Source organism: Oryx dammah, unplaced genomic scaffold (genome assembly GCF_014754425.2).
Source record: "Oryx dammah isolate SB20612 unplaced genomic scaffold, SCBI_Odam_1.1 HiC_scaffold_21, whole genome shotgun sequence".
Classification (NCBI taxonomy): domain Eukaryota; kingdom Metazoa; phylum Chordata; class Mammalia; order Artiodactyla; family Bovidae; genus Oryx; species Oryx dammah.
Genome location: NW_024070205.1, coordinates 15,812,150 through 15,833,953, shown reverse-complemented (window position 1 = coordinate 15,833,953; position 21,804 = coordinate 15,812,150). Strand labels below are relative to the sequence as shown.

General features: G+C 39.8%; 1 protein-coding gene across 1 annotated transcript in view; it reads left to right on the top strand.

The window, feature by feature from the left end:
* Window positions 1-7,343: 7,343 nt before the first annotated feature.
* Window positions 7,344-21,804, top strand: part of TSEN15 (tRNA splicing endonuclease subunit 15) — a 28,691-nt gene continuing 14,230 nt past the window's right edge. The window contains exons 1-3 of the mRNA XM_040263815.1: window positions 7,344-7,541; window positions 10,894-10,975; window positions 11,248-11,383. Of these exons, the coding sequence (XP_040119749.1) occupies window positions 7,416-7,541; window positions 10,894-10,975; window positions 11,248-11,383 (344 nt within the window). The 5' untranslated portion in view covers window positions 7,344-7,415. The remainder of the gene's footprint in view (window positions 7,542-10,893; window positions 10,976-11,247; window positions 11,384-21,804) is intronic.

The window sequence follows — 21,804 nt, the reverse complement described above, 5'->3', positions numbered from 1 at the left end:
AGAGCAGTGGCTGAAATGGGAAGGGATAAAATTAAACTGTGCCACTTTCAAAGTTTTGTCTAAGCTCTGGCCTGTATCCAAGCACTATATAATAGTTACCATAGAAAAATGTTTTTCAATTCCAAACACATTTATACAAATTGAAAATACATTCTTTTTATCTCATTTAAAAAGACTAGATATGTTTCTCAAATTGTCTTCACTTATTTGTCTCAACATTTTCTCAGTGCCTACTGTGCCAAGGCATGGGTGCTGGAAATGCATGGATAATTAAGATATATTGAATGAATGAATAAATACCATAACCTGGTAAGAAACGAGGATAAGGAAGGGAAGTGGGGATGATTAGGAAATGCCTCATTAAAGAAATGCCTTTGAATCGAGTATTGAAAAATGAGGGGCATATTTTAGGAAAATGATAGAGGGTTGGGAGAGGTTGGAATTTCAGGCTGATGGAACTATAAAAGCAAAAGAATGAGAGAACACAGAGCATGAGGAATGGCAATGAGAAGAGCATGACTGGAGGCAGGGTAGGAAGGGGGAAGAGAGAAAGCTGGATTATTATATGACTTTCATATAGTTATATATATAACCTTTTACAGAAAAGCTAAAAACTTTGTTAAAATGGAAAAAATGAGCTAAATATCTGATGTATAGTTGGCTTACACAGTGCTTTCAAATGTCATATTGAATATATGAATATATGATATTGAATGGTCACAACCATATGGCAGAGTTGCAGGCTCTAGGTGATTAAAGTCTCAAAAGCAAAATTTTAGTTTAAACATACAGATTTTCAAGCTAAGTAATTTTGAATTTATATGGTTACATATCTTATTTTAAACTGATAAAACCATTCTATTTTATAAACATATAAAAACATATTAAAGTGAAAGTGAAAGTGAAGTCCCTCAGTCGTGTCCGACTTTTGCGACCCCATGGACTGTAGCCCGCCAGGCTCCTCCATCCATGGGATTCTCCAGGCAAGAGTACTGGAGTGGGGTGCCATTTCCTTCTCCAGGGCATCTTCCGACCCAGGGATCAAACCCAGGTCTCCTGCATTGCAGGCAGACGTTTTAACCTCTGAGCATATAAAAGCATATAGTTCTTCCCAGGTGGCACTAGTGGTAAAGAACCCACCTGCCTATGCAGGAGACATAAGAGACGTGGGTTTGATCCCTGGGTCAGGAAGACCCCCTGGAGGAGGAAATGGCAGCCCACTCCAGTATCTGCTTGGAGAGCTCCATGGACAGAGGAGCCTGGTGGGCTACAGTCTGTGGGGTTGCAAAGAGTTAGACACGACTGAGTGACTAACACACACACACACACACACACGTACAACTTAATATCAAAGAAAAAACCAACCTGGTTAAAAAATGGGCAGAAGACCTGAATAGACATTTTTCATAAAAAGACATACAAATGGCCAACAGACACATGAAAACGTACCCAACATTGCTAATTATCAGAGAAGTGCAAATCAAAATCGCAAAGAGATATCATCTCATACCTGTCAGTATGGCTATCAAAAAGCCTGCAAATTACAAATACTGGTGAGGATGTGGAGAAAAGGGAACCCCAGGACACTGTTTGTGGGAATGTAAATTGGTGTAGCCATTGTGGAAAACAGTATGGAGGTTTCTCAAAAAACTAAGAACCACCAGATGATGAAGCAACCTGACTCCAGGGTATATATTTGAAGAAAATGAAAACACGAATTCAAAAACATACATTTACTCCAATGTTTACAGCAGCATTATTTACAATAGCCAAGATATGAAAGCAATATAAGCATGCATCCACAGATGAATGGATAAAGGAGATGTGGTATGTACATATACAATGGAATATTACTCAGCCATATAAAAGATACATAGAAGATAATAGTTTGCCATTTGCAACAACATGGATGGACCTCGAGAGTATTATGCTTAGTGAAATAAACCAGACAGAGAGAGACAAATATTGTATGTTATCACTTATATGTGGCATATAAATGAACATAACAAAATGGAAACAGACTCACAGATAAAGAAAACTAACTATAGATTACAGTGGGGAGAGAGAGGGGGGAGTGCAAGATAGGGATATGAGAGTAAGAGGTTCAAACTACTATGTATAAAATAAATAAGATACAAGTATATATTGTACAGAACAAGGAATTATATCCATTATTTTATAATAATTTTAAATGGAGCATAATGTATAAAAATATTGAATCACTATATTGTACATCTGAAACTAATATAAAATTGTAAATCAGCTATAATTTAAAAAGGGACAAAAAGAAGAAATTAAACTTTATGGTGCAATTAGCGATCCAATTTCTCTTTATACCTACGTGTGTATATGTGTACATACATATACATATACACATATTCGTTGCCTTAACTCTGCATTACATCTGTGTTGTCATCTCTGTCCATATGTGCATGACTTGCCACTTGATTCCATTGGTTTATTTATCTACCCTTGTAGAAATATCACATACTCTTAATTATAAACCTTTATAATAAGTTCTTTCAGTTTATTCATCAGAAGGGTCTTGGTTATTTTTGGCCCTTTGGGCTGCCGTCTATGGGGTCCCACAGAGTCAGACATGACTGAAGTGACTTAGCAGCAGCAGCAGCAGCAGCAGCAGCAGCATGCTAACATTTCAGAATCAGTTTATCAAGTATTAGGCAAACCTCTATTGAGACTGTGATTGAAATAGCTAGAACTTACAGATCAGTACTGTAAAGTTGGCAATTTCCTGCAAACTGATCTGTAAATGTTATCAATGCTCATTAGACAAGACCTAAATTAATGGACAGACATACTTCTCTAATGAGCTTCAGTAACATTTATTATGTTCTCCATAAAGGGTTTGGTCATCTTTATTCTAGGTACCTTATTTTTGTTGTTGTTTTGTTCCAAATGTAAGCATTATTTTTTAAAATTAAATATACTATAGCCTGATTCTTAAAATGAGGAATTTAGATTGCATTCTTAAATTTATGAGAAATGGAGAGAAGATATTTTGATTACTCTAAATTCTTTTCTATATGTATGAGGTTCTTCAAACATATTCATGCATATGAGTAGTAAAATATTATAGCATCCTAAATATTTTACTAAAAGTATAAACATCTTACCTATTCTCTGTGAAACACAGAATGGAAAATTACATGCTTTGTGTACAAAAAAGGAACAAGATACATATGAACATTCTTACAAGCAATGAATTAAAGCTGATCTAGAATGCTAGCCTACATTTTTCAGCTTGAGATCACTGTCGCATATAACGCTGTGCAAAAATGTTTTCTTTTTAACACATTAAACATTCACATCACAATCCAAAGTTCATTTTTCCTCTGGAGACTCTAACTGAATTAATGTCTCATCCTGGACTTTATAGACTTTTTTTGCGGGAATAAAATGGTCTGTCTCAGATATCAAGATGGGAAATCAGTAGAGCAAGTGCCAGATTACATGGAATTTGATATCACCCAGTATACTCAGAAAGAATTTTATTTGTTGTTACTTATCTAGCTTTTTTCTTAACCACTTTGGTTCTCTGATATATTAAACCATGGGAGCATTTATAAAAGGAGAAATTCTTCAGTCTATGAGAAGTTGAAACTCTAACCTGTTCTTGGGTGTATTTTACTCTGGATGGCCACACTAGACATTGTTCATTTCAGTTCAGTTCAGTCACTCAGTCGTGTCTGACTCTTTGCGACCCCATCAGCTGCAGCACGCCAGGCTTCTCTGTCCATCACCAACTCCCGGAGCCTACTCAAACTCATGTCCATCGCGTCGATGTTGCCATCCAACCATCTCATTCTGTTTCATCCCCTTCTCCTACCAGGCTGTTTAAATAGTCCCAAATCTTTTGTTTTCTTTCTTAGCTACTCCAAATCACCAAGATTTACTTATAAATAAGTTTCCATTGCTTAGTATGGAAGCCAAGGGACAATCTATTTTCATTCTTCAACTTTCTGTAATAGACAATGACATTAAAAGTCAGAAACATTTAATATTCATGCTAAATAGATCACATTTTTTTCTAGGCAATAGAACTTTATTTATTTGCCAAAGGCTAGCATTAGCCTGTTGCTTTTTTTTTTTTCTTTTTTCAGTTGAAATATGTTTCTGTATACTTTTGGGATTCTCTAACCTCTCTGCCCCATACATCTTTTTTATCTTCCCCTTAAGTTGAAAATCTTCCCTGAAGATGTCTGGACCTGTTCACCTAGTACCTATTCCATTGGATCTCCTTATTTATAAAATTTCCCCTTTCCTCATATGAGCAACAGAATGCTCCTAAATGCTTCTAAATTCCATCACCTGAACTGATTGGGATCTTTAGACCTCTAATTACTTGAATTACTGTCAATGAACTTAGTGCTGCTGCTGCTATGTCGCATCAGTCGTGTCCAACTCTGTGCGACCCCATAGACGGCAGCCCATCAGGCTCCCCCATCCCTGGGATTCTCCAGGCAAGAACACTGGAGTGGGTTGCCATTTCACTCCAGTGAAAAGTGAAAGTGAAAAGTGAAAGTGAAAGTGAAAAAGTGAAGTGAAGTTGCTCAGTCATGTCCGACTCTTAGTGACCCCATGGACTACAGCCTATCAGGCTCCTCCAACCATGGGATTTTCCAGGCAAGAGTACTGGAGTGGGGTGCCATTGCCTTCTCCCAAGGAGCCTACTAATTTCAGAGTTATTTGCTTCTTTAGGGCTTAGCAGCTGTTTGAAGCAGAGAAGGCAATGGCACCCCACTCCAGTACTCTTGCCTGGAAAATCCCATGGACAGAGGAGCCTGGTAGGCTAGAGTCCATGGGGTTTCGAAGAGTCGGACATGACTGAGCGACTTCACTTTCACTTTTCACTTTCCTGCATTGGAGAGGGAAATGGCAACCCACTCCAGTGTTCTTGCCTGGAGAATCCCAGGGACGGGGGAGCCTGGTGGGCTGCGGTCTATGGGGTCGCACAGAGTTGGACACGACTGATGCGACTTAGCAGCAGCAGCAGCAGCAGCGGCAGCTGTTTGAAGAGGTAAAAGTTAATAAGTTCATTCAAATTTAATACATTCTAGGGCAATTTATGAATCTTCATGTGTGGTTTTTACATCACAGGATACATTTCTCTCTATACATAATGCATTTTTTTAATGCAGTCAAGCTTTTTATCCGGCTTTCAACAGTTTGACTTCAGCATGGACTTCACTGTGTCTATTTTACCTGGTATTCACTTAGTATTTTATACCTGTAAATTTCTTTCATCAAACTTGGGGAATTATTAACTTCATTTTTTTCTATTCCATTCTCTTTCTTTTCTCCTTCTAGTATTTCATTTACATATATGTTGGATTGTCTGATATTATGTAGCAGTTCTCTGAGCTCTGTATATTTTTTTTAATCATCTTCTCTTTGTTGTTCACTTTGGATGATGTCTTGGATGACTGCTGTACCTTCAATTCATTTATTTTTTCCTCTGTAATTTCCATCTGGCTGTTAAGTCCACCCAGTGAATTTTGTATCTCTGAAATTTTAATTTTTAGCTTCAGAATTTCTATTTGATCCTTTTTTTCATTTTCTCTGATGAGGTTTGTTTGTTTGTCTCCTGAGAGTTTTATTCACTGAAAACATGTTGTGTTTTACTTCATTGAGGATAGTTATAATAGTTGCTTTAAAGTTTTCATCTGTCAGTCTCAACATCTGATTCATCTCAGGGTCAGATTCCAGAAAATGTGATCCACTTTCTTGATTTTCATATGTCACTAGTTTTGAATTGTATCTTGGACTTTTATGAATGATGAACTGTGGATGTTCTGGATTGCATTATTTTGCTAAGATGAGTATTATTTTCTTTGCATTAGCAGGTGATTCTCTTGACTAAATTTAAACCATAAACTCTCTTTCTTGGGGGACAACTCTAGTCTCAGTTCAGATCTTTTGTTTTTAACTGAACTGCTGGGATTTTGTTTCAGGTGGTTCAGGATCTGTTCAGAGATGAAAGCAGAGTTTGGGGATCCTCTCTCTCTGGCTCCTACCCTTTGGGGATTTCTTGATCTCTTCAGCTTTCAATGTTTCCTGGCTTCACTTTTTGCTTCTACAGATAAGAAAAACTGAGAGTTTTCCCACATGTGCCCCTGCTGCTGAAGAGCCTGCCTCCCAGACTGTACTTTATTTTTGTTGTTCAGTTGCTAAGTCCTGTCGGACCCTTTGCAACCCAGTGGACTGCAGCACACCGGATTTCTCTGTCCTCCACTATCTTCCAGAGTTTGCTCAAACTCATGTCCATTGTGTTGGTGATGCTATCTAACCAACTCATCCTCTGCAGCCCTCTTCTCCTTTTGCCTTCATCCTTCCCAGCATCGGGGTCTTTTCCAATAACTTGGCTCTTCTGCATTTAGCTCAAGCTAACTCCAAGAAAAGGGAAACCTTCCTTGTGGTGCTTCTTCGCCCTACAAGCAAGCTTGCCCTCCTGACTAGGCTCAGGGTGCTTCTGTTCGCATTCCAGGGTATTCTGGAATACCTATTTTTGTATTATGTTCTTTTAGGTATTTGTCCTAATATCTAGTTTCTATTTTTGTATTATGTCCAATTTTTATAGATGTTTTCTTCTGGGGTATAGTCTCAGTCTGTCATATTTGGAAGCAGAAGTTCTATCCCTGTCTGGCACTTTGACTCTTGAGAGAGTCATTTCACGCCTTGGTTAACGCAATACCTCCTAAGCAGTCCTTGCTTCCACCCTTGACCCCTAAGATCTAGTCTCAGCACTTCAGGCAGAGGGACACCGAAAACATAACGGGAACTTCTTGCGTCCTCCTATTTCACTCACAGTAAATCATAAATGCTTAAAATGTCCTACACTGCCTGTCTGAAACTGCTCAGCCTTCTTGACTTCCACGTCACATGCTTATGCTGGTTTGCCTCCTACTTTTCTAACCACTCGTGTTTACATTCAACAACTCGTGTTTACTCTTGCTCCTCTAATCCTAAACGGTCGGTTCACCCTAAAAATATGGTTCTTGAAACTCCGGTCTCTCCCCTTTCCGCTTTCTTCTCTGGAGATCTCATCCACTTCCACAACTTTGAGCTGACACGTCAGGGCAAAGAGGCCTTAAGGAGCCCCCATTTTCTCAATAGAGTTGTAAACGGCGCTGATGTAAGGAGAATTAAGAGCTTCTGATCCTTCTTCACGCTAGCACCCACCCAGATCTGAATAAGCTCAGACGGAGACGGGAGGGCTCTCGCTCAGGTTAAAGTTCTGTTGGTCTGAAGGTGGGTCTGATCCTCCCAGCACCTGAGCTCTCCCGCGCTGGCGCAACACACGACGCGGAGGCGGAACCCAGACGCGCGAGTCTCTGCTTCTTGCCGGGCGCGGAGAGCGCGGCGCGGTGCACCACGGGCGCGCCGCACTGCCGGGCATGGAGGAGCGCGGCGAGTCCCAGCCGACCGCGGGCTGCGGCGATGTGCGCCCGGGCGACGATCGCGGCGGCGGCAGCGCCCACCCGTGGGCCCCCGAGGACGCCTGGATGGGCACGCACCCTAAGGTCAGCACGCGCGAGAGGAGCAGGGCGCCCTGCCCAGGCCTGTACCTTAGGCGGGACCCCCGGGCCGTGCTCCCCCTTGGGCCCTTGACTCCCCACCCAATGGGATCGCAGTTTCCCAGCGAACCTCACGGAGAGGAGATTCTTTTTGCTCACGGCCCGCTGCAAGCAACATTGTTTTTGTTTGTTTCAATGAGTTAAACTATTGTTCTGACACCGCCTCCTTCCGCCTCGCCTCCCTCGGACCGTTCTTAACTGGAGGAAACATCGCCAGATTACAGCCACACCATTAATCTCAGTTTTGCTGTTTAGGGTCGTTCTTGGGGATGGTCTCATTTAATCCTCATAGTAACCAAGCGGAACCCACGAACTTTTCCCAGTTCGTGGGCCTTGAGTAAGCTGTAGTAGTCTACTATGGTCAGAGTTTTAGGCACAGCCCTCGTTTGCCTCTGTTGGCAAATTGCTGCCTTTTACCAGCTATGGCCCAAGCAGTGAATGAACAGTGAATGGATATGAGTTTTGCAGAAATCTCAGAAACTACGTACTTTGGTCTAGTTTGAATAGAATTGCAGTCTTCTGCTGGAGAGCAGTATTTCATAGATAATGATCTACAAACATCCCATAAAAGGAAAAAATGGAATATCATTTCATCTTCTCTTGCTTGATTTTATCCTTCTGCTCTGATCCCCTTACACCGTCTCAGGGTGAGAAAAACAAACGATAACATATTATTCAGTGCCATCAAAGAACCAAAGTATGGAGAAGGAGCATGGTGGTCAGGAGCATACATTCAGACTGCCTGAGTTTGAATCCTGGTTCTGTCATCAGCTTTGTGATTTTTCTTTTTTTGGGGGGGGGTCGGAAAAAAAATGTTTTATCTCATTGTTCCTCAGTTTTCTCTTCTATAAAATGGAGATAAGAATAGTACTAACTTTATCGGGTTGTTAGAGGATTAAGTCAGTTAATAGTAAAGCACTTAACCTACGGTAGCCACTACCTAAATATTTAAAGTAAAACACCAATAATAAGTTTTAAAAGCTATTTCTAGATATGATGTTACTATTTAATTTTCATACTTGCAGGGTTTATTTTTTTTTCTTTAAAGTCAAACGCTCTATAGGCTCGAACCATCAAATCTTTTCTTTCGGTTTTTCTTCTTGAAGGATCTAATTGAGCTTTAAAAAAAGAAAAGATATTAGTTGTTTGATTTTCAGTTCTGCATTTGCATTATTCAGTTTGAAAATTACTTCAGTTTAGTTGTTCACTCGTGTCCGACTCTTTGCGACCCCATGAATCGCAGCACACCAGGCCTCCCTGTGCATCACCAACTCCCAGAGTTTATCCAAACTCATGTGCATCGAGTCGGTGATGCCATCCAGCCATCTCATCCTCGGTTGTCCCTTTCGCCTCCTGCCCCCAATCCCTCCCAGCATCAGAGTCTTTTCCAACGAGTCAACTCTTCGCATCAGGTGGCCAAAGTATTGGAGTTTCAGCTTCAGCATCAGTCCTTCCAATGAACACCCAGGACTGATCTCCTTTAGGATGGACTGGTTGGATCTCCTTGCAGTCAAAGGGACTCTCAAGAGTCTTCTCCAACACCATAGTTCAAAAGCATCAATTCTTCAGCGCTCAGCTTTCTTCACAGTCCCAACTCTCACATCCATACATGACCACTGGAAAAACCATAGCCTTAGTCGGCAAAGTAATGTCTCTGCTTTTGAATATGCTATCTAGGTTGGTCATAACTTTTCTTCCAAGGAGTAAGTGTCTTTTAATTTCATGGCTGCAGTCACCATCTGCAGTGATTTTGGAGCCCCCCCAAATAAAGTGTGCCACTGTTTCTACTGTTTCCCCGTCTATTTGCCATGAAGTGATGGGACCGGATTCCATGATCTTCGTTTTCTGAATGTTGAGCTTTAAGCCAGTTTTTTCACTCTCTTCTTTCACTTTCATCAAGAGGCTTTGTAGTTCCTCTTCACTTTCTGCCATAATGGTGGTGTCATCTGCATATCTGAGGTTATTGATATGTCTCATCCGGCAATCTTGATTCCAACTTGTGTTTCTTCCAGTCCAGCGTTTCTCATGATGTACTCTGCATATAAGTTAAATAAGCAGGGTGACAATATACAGCCTTGACGTACTCCTTTTCCTATTTGGAACCAGTCTGTTGTTCCATGTCCAGTTCTAACTGTTGCTTCCTGACCTGCATACAGATTTCTCAAGAGGCAGGTAAGGTGGTCTGGTCTTCCCATCTCTCTCAGAATTTTCCACAGTTTATTGTGATCCACACAGTCAAAGGCTTAGGTCAATCCAATAACATAGGATTAGATTTATCGTCCTTAAACAGCACTTTGGTTATGTAATTCTCACATTTAGAGAATTTCCTGAAGGGTAAAATTCATACTTTTACCCTGGCCATCAAGACCTCGCCCCCTGGTCCCCAGTTGCTTTTTCAGTGTCATTTCCAAACTCATGTGGGGTTGAGGAGGACAATCAGTAGCACTCCTCTTTTCCTGCATCTGGGCACACTTTGGTGGATGCTGATGGAAAGTGTGACTTTAGCACACCCAGTTGGGTCTGCAGATGCCTCAGCTCTGCATTGACCCTGCTCCCTACCCACCTAGTCATTGACAGAGCTGCAATAGCTCAGGCGTCTTCTGCAGGGGCGGGCCCTGAGGAATGTTCGCTCTGTGCTGACCAACGAGTCTCAAAGCCGCAGCAGCTTCCTTGATCCTTTCTTTGAAACTCAACAGTTAACGAATTCCCTGCTCTCGAGTTAGCAGGGGTGGAGAGAGGGGCCAGGAATGCTCTTCTAGCACAGCTTCGCCACCGGCAAATGAGACCAGGGAATCAGAGGCTCCCACTCACCTGCCCCGCCAAAAGTCCTATTAAGATATCTCTACTCCTGGCAGGTAGGTTTCTTTCTAGGCCTTTGAATCCATGTTGCTTATTTCCACTTTCATGTGATTATTCACACTGTCACTCTTTCTCGGTTTATTCAATTCATACATGTCCTTCAGGGCCCAGTTTGCATCCCACTTCTGCCAGGAAACATTTACCAGCCAAGCCACCTGAGTGCAGCTCCTTTGACCTCTTGTGTCATTTTTTTTTCCATTACTTGGTTTTTAGCCACTTATTGTAACATAGTATTATTTATCTGCAATTGCAAGTGTGTATTTGTTTACCCTAGCAATCCATAAATTTTTTTAAGAGATAGGGGTCAGGGCTTAATTGCCTAGTAACTCCCACTATACCTTTAAGAGAGTCATGCATTATCTATTGACTAATTGTTAATTGAAAGAAAATGCCAAGAGATTCTTCCTTCTCTCTTTGACAATTACATTTTCATTTTCAGTATTTAGAAATGATGGAATTAGATATAGGAGATGCCACCCAAGTTTATATAGCGTTCTTGGTTTACCTGGACCTCATGGAGAGTAAGTAATTTGTTTATTATTGTTTTGTTATTGGGGCTGTCGTGGGGGAATGAGTTGGGTTGGGATATAGCATATATGCATTTGCTGTTAATTTTGTCAGTGCTGTGATTTCTTTATTCATTAACACTGGGAATTATGAGTAACAGAAAATACTAGAGAGATAAAGGGACATAGCATTATAAGTGATGTTTGCTCAGCTGAGTATTAGGTAGATGTTTAGACCTTTTATTTTTTTGATAAATATTGTTCTCCATTCAATGATACACTTTCAGGTAAAAGCTGGCATGAAGTAAACTGTGTGGGACTACCAGATCTCCAGCTCATCTGCCTTCTTGGTACTGAGATAGAAGGAGAAGGGTTACAGACTGTGGTACCTACACCCATCAGTGCTTCCCTCAGCCATAACAGGTGGGCAGCTGATTTTGATTTTTGTTTAGCAGGTTAGTTCCTTTCCTGCATAAAGTGCTGCTGCTGCTGCTGCTAAGTCGCTTCAGTTGTGTCCGACTCTGTGCGACCCCCTAGACGGCAGCCCACCAGGCTCCCCCATCCCTGGGATTCTCCAGGCAAGAATACTGGAGTGGGTCGCCATTTCCTTCTCCAATGCATGAAAGTGAAAAGTAAAAGTGAAGTCGCTCAGTCATGTCCCAGTCTTCGCGACCCCATGGACTACAGCCTACCAGGCTCCTCCATCCATGGGATTTTCCAGGCAAGAGTACTGGAGTGGGGTGCCATTGGTTTCTCCAGCATAAAGCACTAGGAATCCTTAAATTAGAGGTAGTAATATATATATATATTTTTTTTTTCTTATAGTGTTTATTTACTTATTTTTTACTTTACAATATTGTATTGGTTTTGCCATACATCAACATGAATCTGCCACGGGTGTACATGTGTTCCCAATCCTGAACCCCCCTCCCACCTCCTTCCCCGTACCATCTCTCTGGGTCATCCCAGTGCACCAGCCCCAAGCATCCTGTATCCTGCATCGAACCTAGACTGTCGATTCGTTTTTTATATGATATTATACATGTTTCAATGCCATTCTCCCAAATCATCCCACCCTCTCCCACAGAGTCCAAAAGACTGTTCTATACATCTGTGTCTCTTTATTTTAAAGGCTTCCCTGGTAGATCAGGAGTAAAGTATCTGCCTGCAATACAGGAGACATGGGTTCCATCCCTGGGTCAGGAAGATCCTCTGGAGAAGGAAATGGCAACCCCCTCCATTATTCTTGCCTAGAAAATCCCATGGACAGAGAGAATCCTGGTAGGCTACAGTCCATGGGGTCACAAAGAGTCAGACATGACTTAGTGACTAAACAACAGCAACAGTATATTTTAAAAGAAATTTGGGGTATAGGAATCATGGCTTTATTCTTGGTAATTTGAGAACTAAGTTAAATATGAGTGTTGAACAAGTGTTTATTTACTGTAAAATGTTACTGTATTTTTCATGCTCGTTGGGAGTGGTTTCATTTTAGATATTTTTAACTTTATAAAAAGGCATGTAATCTTTTGAGGCTTGCTTTATATTGTTAAGGTTATATTATGGTGTCTTTTGGTCAGGAGAGTGGGCTACTGTATATAGCATTCCATCGTGTGATTATACCATAGTTTTCACATCTCTCCTGATGATGGAGTGTTGCTCATGTTTGACTTCAGGAGATAGTTTCAAACTATTTTCCAAAGTGGTTGCCTCAGTTTACTTTCCCCTGCACAGTAAATCAGATCTTTGGAAGCTATATGGTCTCTGACATTTAGTGTTCTCTGACTTTTAAATTGTTGTCAGTCGAATGGCTTATCTAATTGTGGTCTTAATTTGCAGGTCTGTGATATTCAACATTTATTTATATATTTATTATTTCCTCTCTTGAAAAATGCATTTTCACATCCTTTACCTATTGGATTATTTGTAGTTTCCTCATTGACTCCTAGGAGTTCTTTATATATTCTTGATAGTAATCCTTTTGGTTTTGTTTCCCAGCTTTAAAAATCTGTCTTTCAGGTATCTTTTGATGAATAACAGTTTTTAATTTGAATATAATCATATTTATTAATTTTAATAATCAATATCTTTATATCTAATATATAAAGATATCTAATATATAAAGATCTAATATATTCCCTGGTGGCTCAGAGGTTAAAGCCTCTGCCTGCCATGCGGGAGACCTTGATTCGATCCCCGGGTCGGGAAGCTTCCCCTGGAGAAGGAAATGGCAACCCACTCCAGTATTCTTGCCTGGAGAATCCCATGGACGGAGGAACCTGGTGGGCTACGGGGTCGCAAAGAGTCGGACACGACTGAGCGACTTCACTTTCACTTTCACTTTATATCTAATATAAGAGCTATTTCCTAAGTAAAGATTTAAAAGAAGTTCACTTGTATTTTCACTAAGAGTTTTGAAGTTGCTTATTTTAATGTTATGAGAGGAAGGCTAGGGACCCTGTTTTCAGTTGGATGACCATTTTTCTCTGCCTCCAGTTACTGACTAGTCCCTCTTTTCCTTATTAGTTGACATACCATCTTTGTGCAGCTATGCTCTGATTTGTTTCTGGCCTCTCTTTATATTCTATTAGTCAATATATTTATTCTTATGCCAGTACCAAGTTTTCCCAATTGCTTGCTTTGTAAGAAGACCTGGTATCCAGTTAAAAAGCCTCCTTTTCTGTTTTCCTTCTTTAGAAGCTGTGGCAGGCAGCTTCTAAGATGGCTTCTTGTAATCCAGCCTTCTGATGGTCACACTTGTGTAATTCCCTTCCCTGGAGTGTGGGCTGGAATTAGTGACTTGCTTTTTTGTTGGGGAGTGGGTGTTTTGCACTGAGCAGCTTGTGGGATCTTAGTTCCCCAACCAGTGATCAAACCCGGGTCCTCGGCAGTGAAAGCATAGAGTCCTAACCCTTGGAGCACCGGGGAATCTCCAGTGACTCACTGTTAATAAATAAAACTTGGCAAAAGTGATGAGATGTTACTTCTAAGATCAGATTATAGAAGATGTAAGGCTATTTGGGGTCTTTTGTGTTTCCATACAAATGAAAATTTTTTTGTTCTAGTTCTGTGAAAAATTGTTGTTGTTCAGTTCCTGAGTCATATCGGATTTTTTGTGACCCCTTTGGACTACAGCTTGCCAGGCTCCCCTGTCCTTCGCTATCCCCCAGAGTTTATTCAAACTCATTTCTCTTGAATTGGTGATGCTATCTAACCATCTCATCTTCTGCCGCCCCCTTCTTTTGCTTTCACTCTTGGCCAGCATCAGGGTCTTTTCCAATGTAAAAAATACTCTTGATAATTTGATGGAGACTGCAGTAAATCTATAAATTGCCTTGGATCATATGGTCATTTTAACAGTATTGATTTTTCCTATCCAAGGACATGGTATATTTTTCTTTCTGTCTGTGTCATTTTCGATTTCTTTCATCACTGTCTTATAGTTTTCAGAGTACAGGTCTTTTGCCTCCTTAGGTAGGTAGGTTTATCCCTTGGTATTCTATTCTTTTTGAGGCAATGGTAATCTTGAGAAAGAAAAATGGAGTGATTCTTGAATAAATCTTGTGAAATGGAGTAAGTCTTAAAAAAGAAGAATGGAGCTGGAGGAATCATGTTCCATGACTTCAGAATATACTACAAAGCTATAGAAATCAAAACAGTATGGTAGTGGCACAAAAGCAGACATATAGATCGATGGAACAGAGTAGGGAGCGTAGAAATAAACCCACACACTTATGGTCAATTAATCTGCCAAAAGAAGGCAAGAATATACAATGGAGGAAAGATAGTCTCTTTAATAAGTAGTGTCGGGAAAACTGGACAGCTATATCTATTAATAAAAGAAAGAAATTAGAACATTCTCTAACACTGTATACAAAAATAAATTTAAAATGAATTAAAGACCTATGTGTGAGACAGGGTATTATAAAACTCCTGGAAGAAACTTAGGCAGGCCATAATAAATCACAGCACTATTTTTTGGATCTGTCTCATAGAGCAATGGAAACAAAGGCAAAAATAAGTAAATGAGACCTAATTAAACTTAACTTTTACATAGCAAAGGAAACCATAAACAAAATGAAAAGACAACCTATGGAATAAGAGAAAATATTTGTAAGCATTCAACTGACAAGAACATATCTATCTATATGTGTGCGTGTGTGTGTATATATACACACATATATACATATGTCGGAGAAGGCAATGGCAACCCACTCCAGTACTCTTGCCTGGAAAATCCTATGGGCAGAGGAGCCTGGTGGCCTGTAGTCCATGGGGTTGTGAAGAGTCAGACATGACTGAGCGTCTTCACTTTCACTTTTCACTTTCCTGCATTGGAGAAGGAAATGGCAACCCACTCCAGTGTTCTTGCCTGGAGAATCCCAGGGACAGCAGAGCCTGGTGGGCTGTGGTCTATGTGGTTGCACAGAGTCCGACACAACTGAAGTGACTTAGCATACATGTGTGCTCAGTCTCTTCAGTCATGTCTGACTCTTTGTAACCCAAAGACTGTAGCCCGCCAGGCTCATCTGTCCGTGGGATTCTCCAGGCAAGAATACTGGAGTGAGTTGCCATGCCCTTGTCCAGGGGATCTTCCTGACCCAGGGACTCACACACACACACACACACACACACACACTGAAACATTGTAAATCAATGATACTTTTGGGAAAAAAAACAATGGCTTCTGTTGGGCACTCTCTTTCTGACTTGTTTGTTCTGAGGTAAGCCAGCTGTGCTGTGAACTGTCCTAGAGAAAGGCTGAACATTGAGGAGTGAAGGTAACGAGTAATGGAGCCAAGTTTCTTGAGAGATGGGGAGGGGAGGATTCAGGAGACTCGTTAAAGAGATTAATCCTGAGCTGGAAGAGGAGCACCTGAACCTCTGAGGCTATGGGGCAGGTAGAAAGGACAGATAAAGACATAGGTGTATTTGAGTGGGTGTCTAAGTAGGGAAGAGGGCTTGGAGCTGTTGTTCAGTCACTAAGTCATGTCCGACTCTTTGTGACCCTATGAACTGCAGCATGCCAGGCTCCTCTGTCCTCCAGTATCTCCCAGAGTTTGCTCAGATTCATGTCCATTGAGACAGTGATGCTATCTAACCATCTCATCCTCTGCTGCCCTCTTCTCCTTTGCCTTCAGTTTTTCCCAGCGTCAGGGTCTTTTCTAGTAAGTCAGCTCTTTGCATCAAGTGGCCAAAGTACTGGAGCTTCAGTGTTAGCAGCAGTCCTTCCAATGAATATTCAGGGTTGATTTTCTTTAGGATTGATTGGTTTGATCTCCTTGCAGTCCAAGGGACTCTCAAGAGTCCAGAACCATAATTCAAAAGGGAAGAAGGCAGAGCACCTTAAATTCCAACATGAAGCACTTTGATGAATACCTGCTTTTTTCCTAATTCTCTGTGAATGCATAGAGAATTAATACATATTGATTTAGGAGAAAGACCATGGACTAAAGCCAGAAGACCTGGATTCTGGTCTTGGTGCAGATTTTTGTTTTATGACTGGAGACACACAATTCTTGAGTTTCACTTTGTCTTTTATTGAAGGTTACAGGTTATCAGTAGATAATATGTGAGATCCCTTCCAAATCAAAGCTACCATAATTGGTTATTTTTTCATTGTGTGTATTCCATAAAATTATATTGAGCTAATTTTTAGATTTCTATTAAATATTTTTGATATGTATGATTTGTTATGAGAATTATCTTTTGATATTTCAGGCTATTTATACTATTCTTTGAGAGGCTTCTTACTGTGAGATTTTTCTGTGTGTTTTGAGAATCAATAAACAACAATTTAACTAGCTTTATTTCCAATAATGCTTCTATCTTAGAGACATAATAATTCACTCCTTCAGACTCTCCCTTTGTGTCTTTAAATTGCTGTAACAATGTCATCCTAGCTAGTATTATTGTTATTTATTTGGACAAGGAACTACCATTTAGAATTAACATATTTAATCCTAAAAAACAAAATGAATACAGTCTGTTTGAATCAAGATCATTTCATAAATCTACAACTATAAATTTGCCCAATTAATTTCTAGTTTTTCCTTAATTGTGATTATTGCTTTTCTAGCTTTTTAAGCTTGTTTTCTTCTTTAAGTAGAATTAGTTGGAAGGTTAACTTAGTAATCCATTTTTGCACTCTTGTATTTAATAAAGCAGAGAGCTTAGTCTGTGTGTCTTATTTTTATATAAATATTCATGATTATATTAGGCAGTGGAATGACAATATAGAAAATAGCACAAATGGGACCCAGTACACATTAGATTTATTTTGCTTTCTATGGCATAAAATGTTCACAACTCAAAATGCAAATAACCTTTTAACAAATGAAGATTTGTGTGTTTGATTTCATTCCTCAGGTTTTAACAGGAGTGATATTTTTAGGTAATAGGCAAACTTTAATCTATTTTTACTCCCATGTGTACTTTCTATATAAAATGTTACATATTTAACAGTAATGGTGCAATTTCAGACATTTGTGGTTAATGTAGGAATTTTCCTTCATTAGTAACACAAAGAAAATTATTGACTTTGAATCTCTGGCCGTCTTGTATAGGGAGGAAGTTCATTAAGACAAGTCCTAAAAGTATTTGGGTAGGAATTTATGAAGGTAACTCACCTTAAAAAAAATACATTTTTTTTAAATTTAAGAGAATAAACAGCTCTTTATTTGATAATAAACCATCTATAAAAAGAAATCCCTGGGTTCACTTTAAAAATTATTATTGTCAGATAATATTGCTTGGATTTTTTAGTCTTTACCTAGCAAATATTTATTGACTTATGTCAGGAGGAGGTTAGAGATACTGTGCTGATCAAGACAGCCTATTTCTTTTTTGAGGCATAATTGATATGCAACATTGTATTAGCTTCAGGTGTACAACATAATGATTTGATATTTGCATATATTGCAAAATAATTACTACAATAAATCTAGTTAACACTGGTCACTGTATATAATTACAGAGTTTTTTTTCTTGTGATATGAACCCTTAAGATCTACTTTCTTAGCCACTTTCAAATAATGCAATATGGTATTGTTAACTGTAGTCACCATGCTGTACACTACATACCCATGACTTATTTATTTTATAACTGGAAGTTTATACTTTTTAACTCTTTTCACCTGTTTTACCCACTGCCTCTGGCAATCTCCGATCTGTTTTCTGTGTCTATGAACTTTCGTGTGGGCATGTGATTCCACATATGCATGTGACCATATGGTATTTAAGACTTTCTCTTGAAAGTAATGTTCTAGCTCTAATTGTTGGCTTAAAAATAAATTTTATTTCATTTTTTGGTAATTGTTAGATGAGATCTAGGAAATAAAGTTGTCCTTTGTTCAGAAATTTAATTAACAGTAATTTGGGGCCACCTCCACTTAATTTATTGTCAGGTAATTGAGTAACAAGGCTTCCCTACTGGCTCAGTGTTAAAGAATCCACCTGCAATGCAAGAGACATGGGTTTGATCCCTGGGTCAGGAAGATCCCCTGGAGAAGGAAATAGCAACCCTTTCCAGTATTCTTGCCTGGGAAATCCCATCGACAGAGGAGCCTGGTGGCCTACAGTCCATGAGGTCACAAAAAAATCGGACACAACTTAGCGACTAAACAGCAACAACAAATTGAATAACAGGAGTAGTGGGGTACTGACAGGTTGTATCAGGACCCAGAAGGATGGGAAAAGCCTCCTGAAAGTGCTAAGAGACCATGTGTTAGCAAGACAAGTGGAAGGAGTGACTGCCTACCTCTTACGGAATCTGGTTCAGAGTAGGTGCTTAATGGCATGGGCTAAGGCCATTAATGAACAAATGAATATCTAGAACGCATGGGAAAAGAGGGAGGAAGTGTTACATACATCTTCAAGGACAAAACTGTTTATACCTTTTTGCTGTTACAAATTATACTGTAATGAATATCCCATGTAAGCATATCCTTGTTCTCATGTATGAGAGTCTCCCTAAGGGAGAAACCTGGAGGTGAAATGGCTGGGACATACAGCATTTACACCTTCATCTTTACTGCTTATTAGTAATCCGCTCTCCAGAAGGTTATCAGTTCATAGTCCCACTGACAATATAGAAGTTTCCATAGACTAGGAGAAGAGATTTACTGAAGTATAGCCGACAAAGATTCAATCAGAATATGTAAATAACTTCTGTGACTTGAGGGAAAAAGCAATCCAGATGAAAAATATGGGCAAAGAATATGATCAGCAGTTCACAGAAGAGGAATTAACCAGAGAAATACAGATGTAAGATGTGCTTGTTCATGTTTTAGCTTAATGATACAGAAGCTTTTCAGACAGTTTATGATGTTAAATTTGACAAAAGGTAGATCTGGGAGGATGTTTGAACAGGCCTACAACCAGTCCCTTCTGAAGGAGATCAGCCCTGGGATTTCTTTGGAAGGAAGGATGCTAAAGCTGAAACTCCAGTACTTTGTCCACCTCATGCGAAGAGTTGACTCGTTGGAAAAGACCATGATGCTGGGAGGGATTGGGGGCAGGAGGAGAAGGGGACGACCGAGGATGAGATGGCTGGATAGCGTCACTGACTCAATGGACACAAGTCTGAGTGAACTCCGGGAGTTGGTGATGGACAGGGAGGCCTGGCGTGCTGCGATTCATGGGGTCGCAAAGAGTCGGACACGACTGAGCGACTGAACGGAACTGAACAGCTAGTTCATGACTTGCTTTGGAGCGAATTAGAAAAAAGGGACTCCCTTGGACATAGAGAAAAAGTCTTCACCAGGATTCAGGTTTGGCAAGCTCCATCAAACAGATTTCAGACACCCTTTTACCTAGCACCTTTGTGCAAGGTACAGTCTGTACAATATACATGATTCCCTACCCCTGAAGCATGTCTGTTGAGTCCTAGGTTTCTAGAAGGAGCTCTTAAAAAGTACTGCTGCATGGATGGTGTTGTGGAAGGACTTTATGCAGGGGAATGACGCAGTAGCTTATTCCATGTGGTTATAAGAATATTTTGCATTGGTAGAGAATGTTACAGAATTTCAGAGTACCTTCACTTGTTTCATTAGATTAGAACCCTTAGTGGTATACAGAGTTCTTGTTTTATCCAAATTTCATATATAAAAAGCTGAGATTAAAAAGGTGTTTTTATTTATGCTCTACTATTTCTAAAAGATAATAAAGGATTCAATGAGTTGCACCAGGATCTCCTAGTAGATAACAAAGTCTCATAGCTATCATTCTTCTTACTTTGCTGGTGACTTTAAAATCTCTTATTGGAGAATAAAACCAGATACAGAAAGCAGCACAGTATAAATGCATAGGCTGCATTACAAAGAGAACATTTTGAACACTTGTAACCACCACCTAGTCAAGAAATAAAACCTTTCCAGCCATCTCAGAACTCCTTCAGTGTGCCCTGTGCTAAGCATAACCTTTTCCTTTCCCATTATTCTTACTTTTATGATGATAGCTTTTATTTTGGTATACTATTGGATGGTATACTCAGGGTGCATTTTAATGTTTCCCTGTCCTCTGTATTTTCTGCAAATTGGCAGCTGGAATCAGGGCTTTGATTATTATCATATTAATAAGACTATAGCTGGTGGTCTGTTCTTTTATCAGGAGGCATGTAATGCCCTTTTATTTTTTTATGTACATTTAAAAATCAAGTTAATTTCTACAAATAAAGCAGTTCCTTATTTGTATCTCATAAATTTTTCCCATTAAAAAATGTTTGTGGTTATATCCTGTAAAACTCTGTTAATCTGCAGTAGAGATCAACAAGCTATCCATAAAGCTCTAGATAGTAAATATTTTGAGATTTGCTGGCTGTTTGGTCTCTGTTGCAACTCCTTAGCTCTGTCACATTAGGGGGAAAGCAGCCCTAGACAAATATATAAACAGATGGGTGTGGCTGTGTCCTTATAACTTCATTTACAAGAACAGAGGGCATCCAGATTGATCCATAGACTAGTGGTTTACCCACTCCTGATGTGTGGGTTCTGCCTCTATCCTCTTTGCCTCACAGTTTTTCTGTTAAAGAACCTAGGCTGTTTGACATATATACTCTCCCATAATTACTCACTCATGGTGCATTTCAGCATGTTTCCCTGTCCTCTGTATTTTCTGCAAATTGGTAGCTGAAACCAGCAGCTTGGTTAGATGCAATTGGATCACATTCTAGCCGGTAGTCCATTCTTTCATCAGGAGACATGTAATGTCTGGTTTCCTCTCTGTGTGATCTTAGTAGATACTGATGCTTAATGCCCAGTTGTGACTGGTGGTTTTAACCTTTATTTTAACTTTTATTTAACCTTTATTGTTGTCCTGACCCATGATTCTAGTCCACTTTCCTTGAACTGCAGTATAGATTTACTAGAGCTTTAGTTTATATATTGTTCCCAGGACCTCTTTGTATTGACTCCCCACTTTGACTCTCACCCAAGAAAGCATAGTAGAATGTGAGTAGGTGAGAATGGTGATAGATTATGGCGAATATTAATTTTATGTTACAGTATAGCCTGCCAACTTTGAAGCTTTGTTGTTAGAAATAAATTACCACACCCTTGTACGATCAACCTGAGCATACCAGCTGTAAATCACTATCCTAGACTGTGTTGCTTAGCTGCTTGATTGTGGTGTGTTTCTTTATTGTAAATGTTTAGTATTCTTCACAAACTTAAAGTGACATTTTTATTACTAGGGAATTTGGGTAGTGTACAAAGCCCAAGAGCCAGAGGAGTTGGCAGTTGCAGTGGGTGCAACTGCATGTTATCCACAAAGGGTACAGTGTACCTAAGGCTTGTTAGCTGTTACCTTTACTGAAGTCCCAAGTTCTAGAATCTGTTGTTTGTAAT